The sequence below is a fragment of the Lepisma saccharinum genome, chromosome 5 (assembly GCF_977018435.1).
Source record: "Lepisma saccharinum chromosome 5, izLepSacc3.1, whole genome shotgun sequence".
Taxonomy (NCBI): domain Eukaryota; kingdom Metazoa; phylum Arthropoda; class Insecta; order Zygentoma; family Lepismatidae; genus Lepisma; species Lepisma saccharinum.
In genome coordinates, this window is record NC_139233.1 from 80,164,378 (window position 1) to 80,178,252 (window position 13,875).

The 13,875-nt window shown below is 37.5% G+C and overlaps 1 protein-coding gene across 8 annotated transcripts in view; it reads left to right on the forward strand.

Annotated features, from left to right (window-relative positions):
* tai (basic helix-loop-helix family member taiman) overlaps positions 1-13,875 on the forward strand; it is a 301,547-nt gene that overhangs the window by 237,941 nt on the left and 49,731 nt on the right. For 7 of the 8 annotated variants that reach the window (XM_083122707.1, XM_083122705.1, XM_083122710.1 and 4 more), the window contains exons 12-13: positions 2,653-3,132; positions 6,191-6,399. In XM_083122707.1, the coding sequence (XP_082978833.1) occupies positions 2,653-3,132; positions 6,191-6,399 (689 nt within the window). The remainder of the gene's footprint in view (positions 1-2,652; positions 3,133-6,190; positions 6,400-13,875) is intronic. The other variant, XM_083122706.1, reaches the window with a different exon arrangement.

Genomic DNA, 13,875 nt, shown 5'->3' on the forward strand with positions numbered 1-13,875 from the left:
AAAAAAGATAATGCCAATTTTTGGTGCCATAATATATCCGTATCTGTCACGTGAGATTGATTGATTTAATTTTTTTGGGTGCGTCGCCACTTATGGTCATTATGCATTCTTCAGTTAATAATGGGAAAATTCCATTAGCTAAAATCCTTACCTTAAAATTAAAAAAAGTTGTATGGAAAGTAACTTTCCCAAAATAACTTTCAACATATCAAACTCTCACGAAGAGGCGTAAGCCATGTAATTTTCAATTTGAAACAGTAGTTTAAAAACACCATGAAGGTATAATTTCAGATATTTGCCAGAAAATGCGCTAAACTGAAAATGTGAATTTTGGGAAAAATAACACTATACTAAAAAAAAAATAAGAAGAAAATACACCAATTTAAAAAAAAATAACAAAATATCAAGGTCCCTACTGATTAGGCATAAATAAAATAAGAATATCAGTTCTAATTTATTGCATTAGTAACAATGAGTCCTAACCTAATTTTCGGCATAATCACCACCGTTGTTCTGGCATTTGTCCTAGCATGACACTAAATTTTGTATACCCATGGCATATGTGTCTGACAGCAAAGACTGGAACTATCTCTACCGCAGTGTATCTGTCAAATCCTTGCCCTGCCAGAAACCTCTTCAGTTAAACAGAGAGATGAAAGTCGGTACATGCAAGACCAGGGCTGTACAGGGAGTTGTCCAAGATCTCTCACCTGAAGTGATGCAAAGGGCCCGTGTGTACTCAGCTGTATGGGGTTGTGCACATTTGATTGGCCTTCCGTGAATTGTCTGCACCATCGTCTGACCATACTATCACTCACAACATCCGGTCTGCACACCTCACAAGATTGCTGGTGGCTCTGTGCCAGATTCTGAGCGTGCAATGTAGGCTACATCGCAGTCGGTGGGAGACTGTATGAGAGCTGCAATCTTTAACCTAGAACTGTCCTAAAACGGCTGCATTGCAACTGTACCAGATTACAGCTACACGCCACTTCTTCCTGCCTGCATGTGTGTGTGTGTCCTCTCCGACCACTATTGCTGCGTATAGACACCATTGGAGCTTTTTTCAGGATGCCCCTCGTATATGAACTTTCAGAAGCTTTCATTATTAGAGTGTTCCTGTTTTAATGTGTGGTTAGCTAAATCAGGTACCTATACAATGCAATTCTATAAATTCCTTGCATTTAATTTCTTATACCTACGTACCCTTTTCATCAGCATTAATGGTATAACTGCATGTTGTCAGTTTCACAGTACTTCACTTGGATATACTGTATTGAAGCAGAATCCCATTGATAATGTAAGGAAATATGACACTTTATTTTGTTCGATTCAATTGTTTCACTTATATGCAAGAGTTAAGTTGTTTGCTTTACAGGGAAGAGAGAAATAGCTTTATGCATTAAAAAATGAGTCTGCACTCATGGTTCTTGCAAGCAGAGGGTTCCAAACCTCAGTGGAAATATCAACATATAATAGCGAGAATGTATAAGGAGACTGATAAATTACAAATTGTATTTCTTAATCATTCACTCTTCACTCTTATCTCATTTAGTCGTAACTTTAAAAATAATCAAGTATTTTATTTTAAACTTACTGCGTATGACAAAATTCCGTAATCCTTCCCTTGCTTGTGAATTGTAATAATTTTCAAAATTCACTATTTTGCAGTTTGAATTCAAATCATAGAGAATAGAGAAATTACGTCAATTTCATAGAAGATAATATTGGTACTTAACAAAACCATACGTGGACCTGTGTGAGTTTATTATTTCTATTTGCAAAAGGATCGATTTATTTAGTTTGTAATTGTCAGGGAAAAATGTAAATTTTGTCCTGGAAAACCTGGAAAAGTCAGGGAATTTCATTTCTGCTTGTTTGTAGCCACCCTGTAACTTGACATGTTCAGTGGCAACATATGCTGATTCCCATATGTGCTACAATGCAAGGGGTCCCAGGTTTGAACCCCTTCTTTGGGAGTGTCCTTTCATCAGTTTCATTGCTCATCTTTGCAATTAGCCAAAAGTAATAGAAAAGCGAAGAAAAATAAACCAAATCAATCTCAAGCAAAATAGGAACTGTTCTAATAACAACATTGAAATTTCAAATGTAGTACAATTCCCTGTCTCTGATGTAGTTTTTACTAAAAGTATTTTTTTATTGTGTTTTAGGTAGTCATTATCGATCTATGCAATTAGATTGGATAGTATCACATCAATACTTTTCCAGTGTCTGAGTATCATGCAGTACCTTTCATGAAATGTACACATGCTGGACATTATGTACATTTATTTTACACCTGTGTTATTACATAACAGCAATTTTAATATTCCAATTATGTGTTTCATTTTTCACCATATAAATGCTATAAATTAGAAATAAATGCCAAAAGTAAAAATAAAACAGTGTTGATTGAGGTTTATTCATTACAAATGATAACTTTTTTTCTGTTAAATTTTTTTCTGTTATAAAATGTAATTTATGCATTTGTAAAATTTTTAAAATGGAGCTTCCTTCTTCTGAAAGAAAAATCATTAGAGAAATGTTTACGTGCCTTAATCAAGGCATCGCAGATTGATATTGGTAACAATTTGTCACTGGTACTTCCCTAGAATGTTAAGTCATGCATTATAATTACAATGCTCATTCCAGCATGGTCTGGAGGCTCCCTCAGACCAGTTTCGTGCTCTGCGTCTACACGGACTACAATGTCAAACCAAGAGGCAACCCAGAGGCAGGTGCACAACCGGCTTCAACTCCAGAACAAACAGCAGCATGCTGGCAGCTACCCCATCCTGAGCCCCTCCACATCAGAGTCGTCAATCACACTGACGTCAGCTTCCCCGATGAACACGATGTCTGCCACCATCAACCAAGTGCAGAATCCAGGTGGCCAGATGCAACAGAAACTTCATGTAGGTTCGATTGTGCAGCCTAGTGTTTCCCTGTCTCAGAGTGTTCAAATAAATCAGATGGACTCCTCCTTCCCTTCCACGCCAGTAAGCAATGTGTCTTCGAGTTGTGGAGATTTCAGAACTGGAAGCCCGTTGATGGACAGTCAGTCTTCGGATCCTGTGCTGTCGCGCTTACTAGAGGAAGTTATTGATTCCTTGCCTGATACTGCTTCTTCAGGTCAGTATCCTTTTTTGGTCTTTTAAGAATTGTAGTAAATAATTAGAGGCCTTTTTTTTTTTTTTTTTTTTTTTTGCTGTGAGAAAATTTGATAAGTGTGGATTTGCTTTATTCTGTTGGATACCTGATTGCTCACTTTTTCTGAGCTTTTAACATTGCAAAATTCACTGGAACCTTAATTTTTGTATTTTTCTGGGTACTGAGATGAAAAAACTTAAAATGCATGAAAATGTAAAATCTGATCCTGCCTGGTTTAGGGTGACCAGACATATTCTTGGAAAGGGGGGGGGGGGGTGTGAAGGGCGTGTGTGTATGTGTACACAAAACTGTATTATGAGGTCACAGAGGGATTATCTGGCATTGCTAGAGAAATGTCATGTGTATGATTGTGTTAAAAGATTTGGGTGTTATCATTCAATAAACATTCATATTTATTGGCTGATGAGATGAAATAGTTTTCCAAACACAAGCAAATTGGTAATTTCTCACAAAGGTAAGCCATAATTTTTTGTCATTAAAACTAAAATTTGTCTCAATTTTCCAGAACTAAGACAATGTGAAAATCGTAAGCAAAAAAAGGAACAGTAATTAATAACACTGAATTTTGCCGTAAACCGTGAAAAATAACACCGAATTGCAGTAAAAAATAACATCGAAATTTAGGGAAAAATAAAACTAAAACTTTACGTTCCTATGTGTAACTCGTGAAGGAACTGGCCGACCTCCATGAAGCGGTTAGCTGAATGCCATGGGTCCCTGGTTCGAATCCCATCGTGGGCATGGATGTTCTTTGTGAATGCCCCTTCATCTAAATCATATTATCGTCGCAATTAGTCAAAAGTGGCAGAAAAGCGATGTAAAATAAACCAAATAAATCGATCGAAAAGGAACTGCACAGACTAAATGTGTTCCAGCAGTCTGGGATGCGCTCGGAGTTAGAATAATACGAATGACTCAGTCGGGAAAGTGATCATGTTGAGCTCCCAGATGCTAGGTGAACATTGCTCGAATACTTAACGTGCCCCAAGTGATATGACGATCGTTATGTGTTGAAGCATTCTCTATGCAGCACATTTGCTTTGGTCGATGCTATACTCTTTCCAAAAAAGGAGGACATTTACAGATTTCTAAAAAATCTGCCCGTACACCAGACAGACACCTAAAAAGGAGGACATGTCCGGATAAAAGAGGATGTCTGGTCACCCTAGCCTGTTTGGACCATGAAGATTAATGTATAATGTAGAAAAATATAAAATCAGGGTTTCACGTATTTGTAAAATGTGAAAATTTTCCTTGAATGCAACAAAACCCAAAAATTCAGCTTTCGGAATTTAGAAGTAGGTTTCAGGATTACATACAGGAGAGAAACAAAACAGTAAAAAGTGTCCTTTAAGTAGTGAGTAGTGTTATTAAAAGAATAAATCATGATAAGCTGAGTAGAACTTTTTTATATACCATATTTCAGTTTTTACATCTTTGTAACTGTGTTAGCTTCTTCACAAAATTATTTTGATATCTGTGCTGTGTTAAAATTGATTGTGGAACATTTTGTACAAAGTCTGTGCTTGAGAGTACTTAGATAATGAGGAATGGATGTTTAAAAGCAAGTAGTTAAATATCTTTGCTAAATATCATTGTTGAGGAAGAAGAAAGGAATAGCAATGGAAGATTTGGTACATTATATATTTTGAAACTTCTAAGTGCTAAGATTTCTTGTCTTAAATATTAAGAAAAAAATTGCAGCTGAATCTGTCATTCCACAACTTTCAATGCATTGTATGTGCATTAAATGTACTTGTAATTATACAATCCAGAAAACAATGAGATTTTACAATCAAACTTCCAAAAATATTTACATTTCCGAACTCAAGATTGTTAAGTCTGTAAAATGCCTTGTCAATTTGCCTTAAAATACAGCAAAGTTATGGCAAGTCGGATGTATGACAATGCATTGTGTAATTAATGTGGAATGTAATATTTCAACCACGAAGTATGCAGAAGTATGCAGTTCTACTATGACTACCTGTATCAATAACCTGCTTTATTGAACTTAATTAAATGTTCATATTACGGGAACTATGGCATACATGTGTTATATTTTTAATCAATTGTCACAAATGTAGGAAATTGAATGTGGTCAGAGAAATTTTTATGTTGAAGTTGATTTCACTTAGAATTATACTTCATACTTAGTGTAGATTAGAGATAGTAATCAAAAAACAAACTTATCTTAATACATATACCTTTATGGAGAGGGGGCAAAAAGGAATGGGGTTAACGATACCAATGAATTAAAAAGTTTTAATGCATGCAATATGAAATGAACTAGTATAAAGCCTGTTGTTAGGATACACATGCGATTCTGTGAAAAGTCTTGGGCTAACATTAAAAAACGAATGAGGGATAAAAGTAAGGAACTATAGCAACAGAAATTATTTCTTCAGTTGGTGGTACGACTTAGTGAAGTACCACCAGTTCATAACCACTGGGAAACCTTGATTGTACATTTTTCTGGGCACAGAAATGCTAAAATATAAAACACTGGGGGAGGGAATATAACATATTGCCTAATTTAGTCATGAAAGTTTAAATGTAAAGTATAATGTGGGAAAATGTAAAATCTGGAAGTTAGAGCTGAGTGCAAACCACTTTGAATTGATACTCATATCACAAAATACAGTTTTTCCACACAATACTGGTACATAATAAATGAAACTTTGAATTTTGCATACTTTTCAGGATAATTAGACTGCAAAAGGGTCACGTGCTATTTTGCATACTTTGCAAAAGACTAAAATGTCTATAAAATATCAGTCTGTATCAATAAATAAAATCAGACCGATACTGCTGGTTTTGGCAGATACTGATACGTTGGCATTGGTATTGGCTCAGCACTATCTGGAATGTAAAATCAGAGTTCCACTGTATGTCTTTTTCGTTCAAGTGTAATTCTTCTAGTTATATTTACCGTTACATTCATCCTCCAGTAGGTTTTCATGTTAGGAAATGATTTTAATAACTCTGTGGTGTTAACTATGAATTTTGACTTTTTTCACAGTTTCAGATGAATCTTCAGTAATCAATATACTTGGTGCCATTACATTACCTTCTCCCACGAGTACTAGCAGTGGGGGTCAGGATATGAATGCAAAAATGGCAATCAACGCTATCCAGAAGCTGCTTATGGAATGTGAGACAGATGTAAAGAGTCCATCCTCACCAACAATTTCTTTACCGGGAACTCCACCTGCATATACTTCACCAGCAGTAAGTACTAGATATTGTATATTAAATTTTGGTGGGATAGGATCAATACCAGAGCTATGCATTGTTTTTCGTTTTGTTCAAGCAAAAAGTATCAGAATACTAAGTTTTCCTCTCTTCCAATCTTCATGTGTAAAACTTCACCTCACTTCTTGTTACAGTGTTCTTAATTGTGCACTAACGTGCTCCAAAAATAGAAAGGTAAAATTTTGCATAGGGATGTTATTTATTTTATTCCTCTTTTCAACCCCCTAAATCACAATTATTCAAGTATATTCAATCGTCTCTTAACGTTATCAAAGTTTCAGTCTAGGTCTTATGCTTATTATATAGACAACAAAAAATGCAGACACCCGGAACAGTTACCCTGTGTGCAATGAACACTAATAATTAGGGAATGGGTTTTAAAGTGCAGCACCTTTCCAAAAATATAGCTGTTTTCATATCGATCGTTTGAGATAATGTATTTTAGAACATGAAATAAAGTAAAATGAACACACTTTCTTGCACCCTTCGCAGCTTTTCGTGTGATTAGCACATTTATCCCCCTTTTTATCCCCTTTTTGATGCTTCAGCACCTTTTTCCTTCCTTTTGTTTCATGTTTTGTTAAAAATTTGGACAGAAAAATAAATGAGCAGAACGGGAGCTATAAAATGGTACAATATAATCATTGCAGTTCGAATAGTTTCCAAAGTAATGTAGCAAAACCCATGAGAGAAAAACAAACTTCAACAAACTAAAACTTCGGTTCTCTCTGCGGCCCGCGTGCATTACATATATAAGGTGCAGATAATGAGAGCATTGAATAAAGGCATTTTATCAGCACCTTTTTTAAAACATTTTCAGAACCTTCTTTTCCCTTTCCCGATCATAATTTTGCACCTTAAAATCCTTTCCCTACTAATAGTATGCTAATAGTATACTTTTTGCATTGTTAATTAATTATATTTAAGGGGTGAAGGTCTGCTTAGTCTCTTCAACCGTGGTCATAGAATTGTTAACCCCCCCCCCCTCCCTCCAGTAGTGCACATTTGAAAAGCACATGCTTGACATGTCTTGTCCCAAAAGGCTTACAAATTCATTGATCATAGTTTTGTTTTTGTTATCTTCTCTTATCATTCAGAAAACGAAGATAGATTTCATAACTGATGGGTAGCGTAGAGCAATTCTTGAGTGTACCCTCGTGCTGAGATTATACTGATTATGATATTGATGATTAAATTTGAACGTAGTGTACACTAACTCTTCTATAATTTCAGAAAGCTAGAATAGGGAAATGTTAAGATTTCCTGTTGCAAATAATATTATTATTATTATTTCTGTTAATGTTACAAAAAATCTTATGCTTCTATTACAATAAGGACACTGAAAAAATATACTGGAGAGTTGGAGAGACGCAGTCACATTTAATATGCCCATAAATAGAATAAAAAATATTTGGGTGTTACTTTTTACTGGTTTGCCAGAGGTGGTAAGACATTACTGTTCTGTTACAAAGTAATTGGGTGGTAACGTTGTGTACGTACAGTGTGTAACAGTTGGCTTGCTAGAACAATAATAATAATAATAATGCTACCAAAATTACAAAAATGGCTTGAGGCCGGGATCGAAAAGTATTACTAGCAAGACCATACAAAATTGCTGAAAATAAAGGGAAAGCTACGTGATGTATTCGCCGTGTTGTTCACAGCACATCAATATTAACATTGTTTGGCTGGACCCAAAAGTCGTATCTCCAAATACTGCAGAATATCTAAAATTCAATTTGTACAAATGAGTTAATACCTTATGCTTATGTTCTCATATGGGTTTTACGTCCAGCTGCAAAATAAGTGTCGCGTTAGAATTTCAAAATTGCGCATGTGTAATGTACTGGTACAACTAAATTTCATTTAGCACTGGTTACCAATTACGTGTCTACACATGTATAAATATATGCACACGTATAAAATTAGGCCACACGTAGTATTTTTGTTATGTAAGCTTAAATTACTGTAGTCATGTTTCTCTTTTAACGTCAATAACAAATTTATTCAAAAATGTATTATTTTTCAACAACAAGATTATAATAGTAACGTGCACCTTGAAAACAATTACATTACTTCTTTTTACAAGCATCAATATTGTGATGCAAAACAAGCATGCATGTCATAAATTTCAGATTTGCTGTTTTTTTACGCAAGGGACATTATTTCAAGAAGGACCTGAACAGATGGCAATTAAAATATTCAACCATTTACCAAATGATATAAAAACAGAAAGTATGACAAGTTTCAAAAATAAATTAAAGAAACTATTAGTTAATAAGGAATATTAAAGCATTAGTAGAATATCTAGATTGTAAATTATAGAAATTTTGTAATTATATTTTTTTTATATGAACTGTACTGAACCCTCCAAATACCAATGTATATGGTTTACATGGAGTAAAAAAAAAAAATAATGTTACAATCAACAATCTTCAATAAACCTAATGGAATACCTTTTTTGTATTAAACAATGCATCGTGCGTTCAATTAACAAATGCTATTTTTACAATTGTACAGCGCACTTCATAAACTGTAAGAACACAGCATCTATAATTTTGCTTAAAACTAAATTGTATTCTCGCTCAGCAAGAAAATCCAATTAAACTCGCCAGTGGTCAACACTCGGGAATCTCAATACATAATTTAACGCCAGTCCCTAAAATGGCTTTCATTTATATTGCTCACTAACAACCTCGATGCTGTTATCACACAGCCTTAAAAGTTATTCCTTTATCTTCTGTTTCTTCTCACACCGATGATGCTATAAATTAGCGAAAATTTTGAATTTTCCTACTGTCCGGTGAGTGTTTCCTTTTACCTTATTTGATTTTTACTTAGCCCTTTTGGCCCTCCTTGCTTTTATCCATTATATATATATATATATATATATATATATATATATATATATATATATATATATATATATATATATATATATATATATATATATAATCAAATAAGGTAAAAGGAAACACTCACCGGACAGTAGGAAAATTCAAAATTTTCGCTAATTTATAGCATCATCGGTGTGAGAAGAAACAGAAGACGGAACCGGAAGTTGGGGTCCTGCAGAGTTGCCAGGTCCCCATTGAAGAAGAATCGGTGCGTAGAACGAAAAAAACACTTTCGTCACCAGGCTCGTCGTAAACTGTGATTGTGTAGGATGAGTTGGGTGGGAGGGTGGGTGAGGGTTGGGCATTACTGGGTGGCCTTGTTCAGGCCAGGTGGAGTGGTTGCACTCATGGCCGATATATAGGCCCTCTCCCATTTTTTGCGAACAGAGGTGTTGGCTGGTTGGGGTAGGAGGTGGATGATCGCTACCCGGAAGCAGTCGTTGAAACTGATGTTGTGGTGGTTGGTGTGGACGGCGACAGTGAAGTCCAGGTTGTGGGTGGAGGAGCGGTGGTTATTGATGCGGAGGTTGAGGGCCGTTGATGTTTCCCCCAGGTAAAAATCACCACAGATGTTGCAGGTGAGGATGTAGATAAGGTTTGAGGCATGGCAGGTCCCTTTGGGCTGGAGGGTAAATTTGCCAGTGGCCGTGTGCACCTGGAGGGTGTGAGAAGTGATGAGGATGGGACAGGTCTTGCACCTGGGTCGGTTGCATTTATGGGCAGGGGGGTGTTGGATGTGTGGTGAAGGAGTGTTGTGGACCAGGATGTTTTGGAGGTTAGGGGGGCGTTTGAAAACCACCCTGGGTTTGTCGGGAAATATGTTTTTGGTTTCGGGATCACTGATGATGCTATAAATTAGCCAAAATTTTGAATTTTCCTACTGTCCGGTGAGTGTTTCCTTTTACCTTATTTGATTTTTACTTAGCCCTTTTGGCCCTCCTTGCTTTTATCCATTATATATATATACCAGGTGTATAAGCTTAAATCTGCTGTTTGCTCATAGATGGCGTTAGTGATCGTATGAAGCTACCATGGGCCCGCCATACCTGGTGTTTGTATGAGTTGGACATCTGCCAACACGAATCAGTGCACATCGTCAGCATGTGCAGACAACAACAGACAGTGTTCCTGTGGTAAGCATGTCTAGTTTTGTGTCAGAAAAAGAGCATATGCGGGAAGCTCTGCTTTTCTGCTTCCAATTGAAGAAATCGGCTGCCGAATCGCATCGAATGCTTGTGGAGGCCTATGGTGACAGCGATGTATTGGAAACAACGTGCAGGGATTGGTTTTGTCAGTTCAAAGACTGCAATTTTGACCTGAGCAACAAGAAGCGTGAAAATCGGCCCAGGAAGGTTGAGGACCATCAATTGCAGGCTCTTTTGGACGAGGACGATACCCAAATGCAAAAGATGTTTGCCGAGCAATTGGGTGTTACTCAAGCAGCCATTTCCATGCATCTATGTGCCATGGGAAAGGTTCAAAAGTTCGGAAAATGGGTGCCGCATGAATTGACCGATCGGCAGCTGGAGAGACGCCAAAACACATGCGAAATCTTGCTTGCTAGACAAAAAGAAAGTCTTTCCTGCATCGGATTGTGACTGTCGATGAAAAGTGGATATATTTCGAGAATCCTAAACACAAGAAATCGTGGGTTGATCCCGGCCAACCATCAACATCTTCCTCGAGACCAAATCATGGGCCTCCCCGATGGCGCAGTGGTAGCGTCGTTGCCTTGTAATCAAGGGGTCCCGGGTTCGATACCCGGTGGAGGCACATAGTGGTTCGGATCCCACTTTAAACTGTAGGTCCAGTCCCGATTAGCCTTACTGTGCATAAAGTGGACTTAAAACACCAAATCAAACCAAATCGAGACCAAATCGCTTCGGCCGGAAGATGATGCTGTGTGTTTGGTGGGATCAACAGGGTATCGCCTACTTTGAGCTGTTGAAACCTGGTGAAACTGTCACTGCCCACCGCTACCACCAACAACTGATCAAATTGCACCGTGTTCTGTGTCACAAAAGGCCCGATTATCAACAAAGGCATGACAAGCTGATTTTCCTCCATGATAACGCCCCATCGCAAACATCAAGACTGGTCCAAAACTACTTGGAGACACGCAACTGGGAGGTGCTACCCCATCCCGCCTATTCACTAGACCTGGCCCCTTCCGACTACCATATGTTTTCGTCGATGGGCCACACCCTCGCTGAGCAGCACTTCGATTCGTATGCAGACGTCTGAAAATGGCTTGATGAGTGGTTTGTCTTGAAAGAGAAGGACTTTTTTGGCGTGATATCCACAAATTGCCCGAGAGGTGGGCAAAATGTGTAGCTCGTGAGGGCAAGTACTTTGAATAAATTTCTTGTTGCTTTCTATGAACAAACCATGTGTTTTTCTGGCTACAAAACAGCAGATTTAAGCTTATACACCTGGTATATATATATAAAAATCAAATATGGTAAAAGGAAACACTCACCGGACAGTAGGAAAATTCAAAATTTTCGCTAATTTATAGCATCATCGGTGTGAGAAGAAACAGAAGACGGAACCGGAAGTTGGGGTCCTGCAGAGTTGCCAGGTCCCCATTGAAGAAGAAGCGGTGCGTAGAACGAAAAAAACACTGTTTCGTCACCAGGCTCGTCGTAAACTGTGAGTGTGTAGGATGAGTTGGGCGGGAGGGTGGGTGAGGGTTGGGCATTACTGGGTGGCCTTGTTCAGGCCACACACTCACAGTTTACGACGAGCCTGGTGACGAAACAGTGTTTTTTTCGTTCTACGCACCGCTGCTTCTTCAATGGGGACCTGGCAACTCTGCAGGACCCCAACTTCCGGTTCCGTCTTCTGTTTCTTCTCACACCAATGATGCTATAAATTAGCAAAAAATTTGAATTTTCCTACTGTCCGGTGAGTGTTTCCTTTTACCTTATTTGATTTTTACTTAGCCCTTTTGGCCCTCCTTGCTTTTATATATATAACCGGAACTTCCGGTTCCGTCTTCTTACTTAGCCCTTTTGGCCCTCCTTGCTTTTATCCATTATATATATATATATATATATATAACCGGAACTTCCGGTTCCGTCTTCTGTTTCTTCTCACACCGATGATGCTATAAATTAGCGAAAATTTTGAATTTTCCTACTGTCTGGTGAGTGTTTCCTTTTACCTTATTTGATTTATTTATATATATATATATATATATATATATATATATATATAAACAGGACAAAAATTAGTACACATTAAATTAGATGCTCTTTAGGAAAAATTGATATAAAAGGGGCAAATTACTTTATTTGGTATCGTACGTGCATTAGCAATGCATTATGCACCTATTGTCGCACGTCTTGATTAGAACTGTTGCATTTTTGCGACTATTCACTTTATTTTAATCAATTCGTGTCTAACACGACTTATTGACAAGTTTTAAAGAAACTGCAATTCATCTTACAAAATTGTACAGTATTTTTTCGTCCAACTTTTACTTTGCTCGGCACAAGAATTGCAAACCATGTAATTTTCCTCGACAAGTAATGCTATCGCGAAATATTCTCAATCACCAGGTTCGCATCAGAAAAAAGGGGAGGAACTCACGACACTGTTGTAACTGTGTTTTGTGTAACGGCCATGCCAATTACATAAGAAAGGTAGAATTGGAACACTTTTACACTTTCACCAAAATCACTGGTTATAGCACTGTTAAATTTGTAGTAAACCACTTGTAACACACTAAGTATAATGGCCACACTTTTTTGACAAAAAATAAGTTTCATACCTTTCTACTGCACCTCAATATGATGTTTCTCGTAATTGCTTCGACGTTTCTCCTTCCTTCCACGGTTGCTTGACAAATACATTATCGTCTCCAAGAAATGTGGGTATGAATTTCCAACTTCGCCCCCAGTCATAAGCGTCTTCGTTCATTCCACGTAATATCGTCAGTAGTTACTGTATTATAGTTCACGTGAACGTTTTCCCCAGGCATCGCACTTGCCGAAACGGTCCAAGTATACGGAAGCCCCAAGTTGAATTTTGCCAAAGCAGCTGTTGCTTCCGCATCAAGCTGACGCGTGATTAGAACTCGAGCAGATTCGTTGAAGCCAGAGTGAGTGACCTACTACTGGTTCACCTGCGCTGCTGTTACGTCATCGCCACTACTGTTGATACAAGAAACAGCAGAGAATAGCTGAACAGGTGCTGCCACCTATAGTGAATTTTTAGAACTACGCAAGTTTTAATGTATTATGTAAGCATTTTATGCCAAGAACACTGAGAGATGAGACTTGTAGAATTTTCGGTAATTTTACATATAATAAACGTAGTTATTGACCGGTTCCTGGATTTTACATTTTCCCCGCATTATATGTTCAATCTTGATGGTCTGAACATGGCAAAATGCTATAAAATTTCCTCGATTTTACATTTTCCCGTGTTTTAAGTTTCTTCAGTCTATACGGTGTACGCTTTTAGAAGGAACATGAGTTCAGCCAATACGCAGCCAGTGCTGTCGTGCTGCTGCCAAACCAACTGCTAGTGGAAAGGAAATGCAGAGATT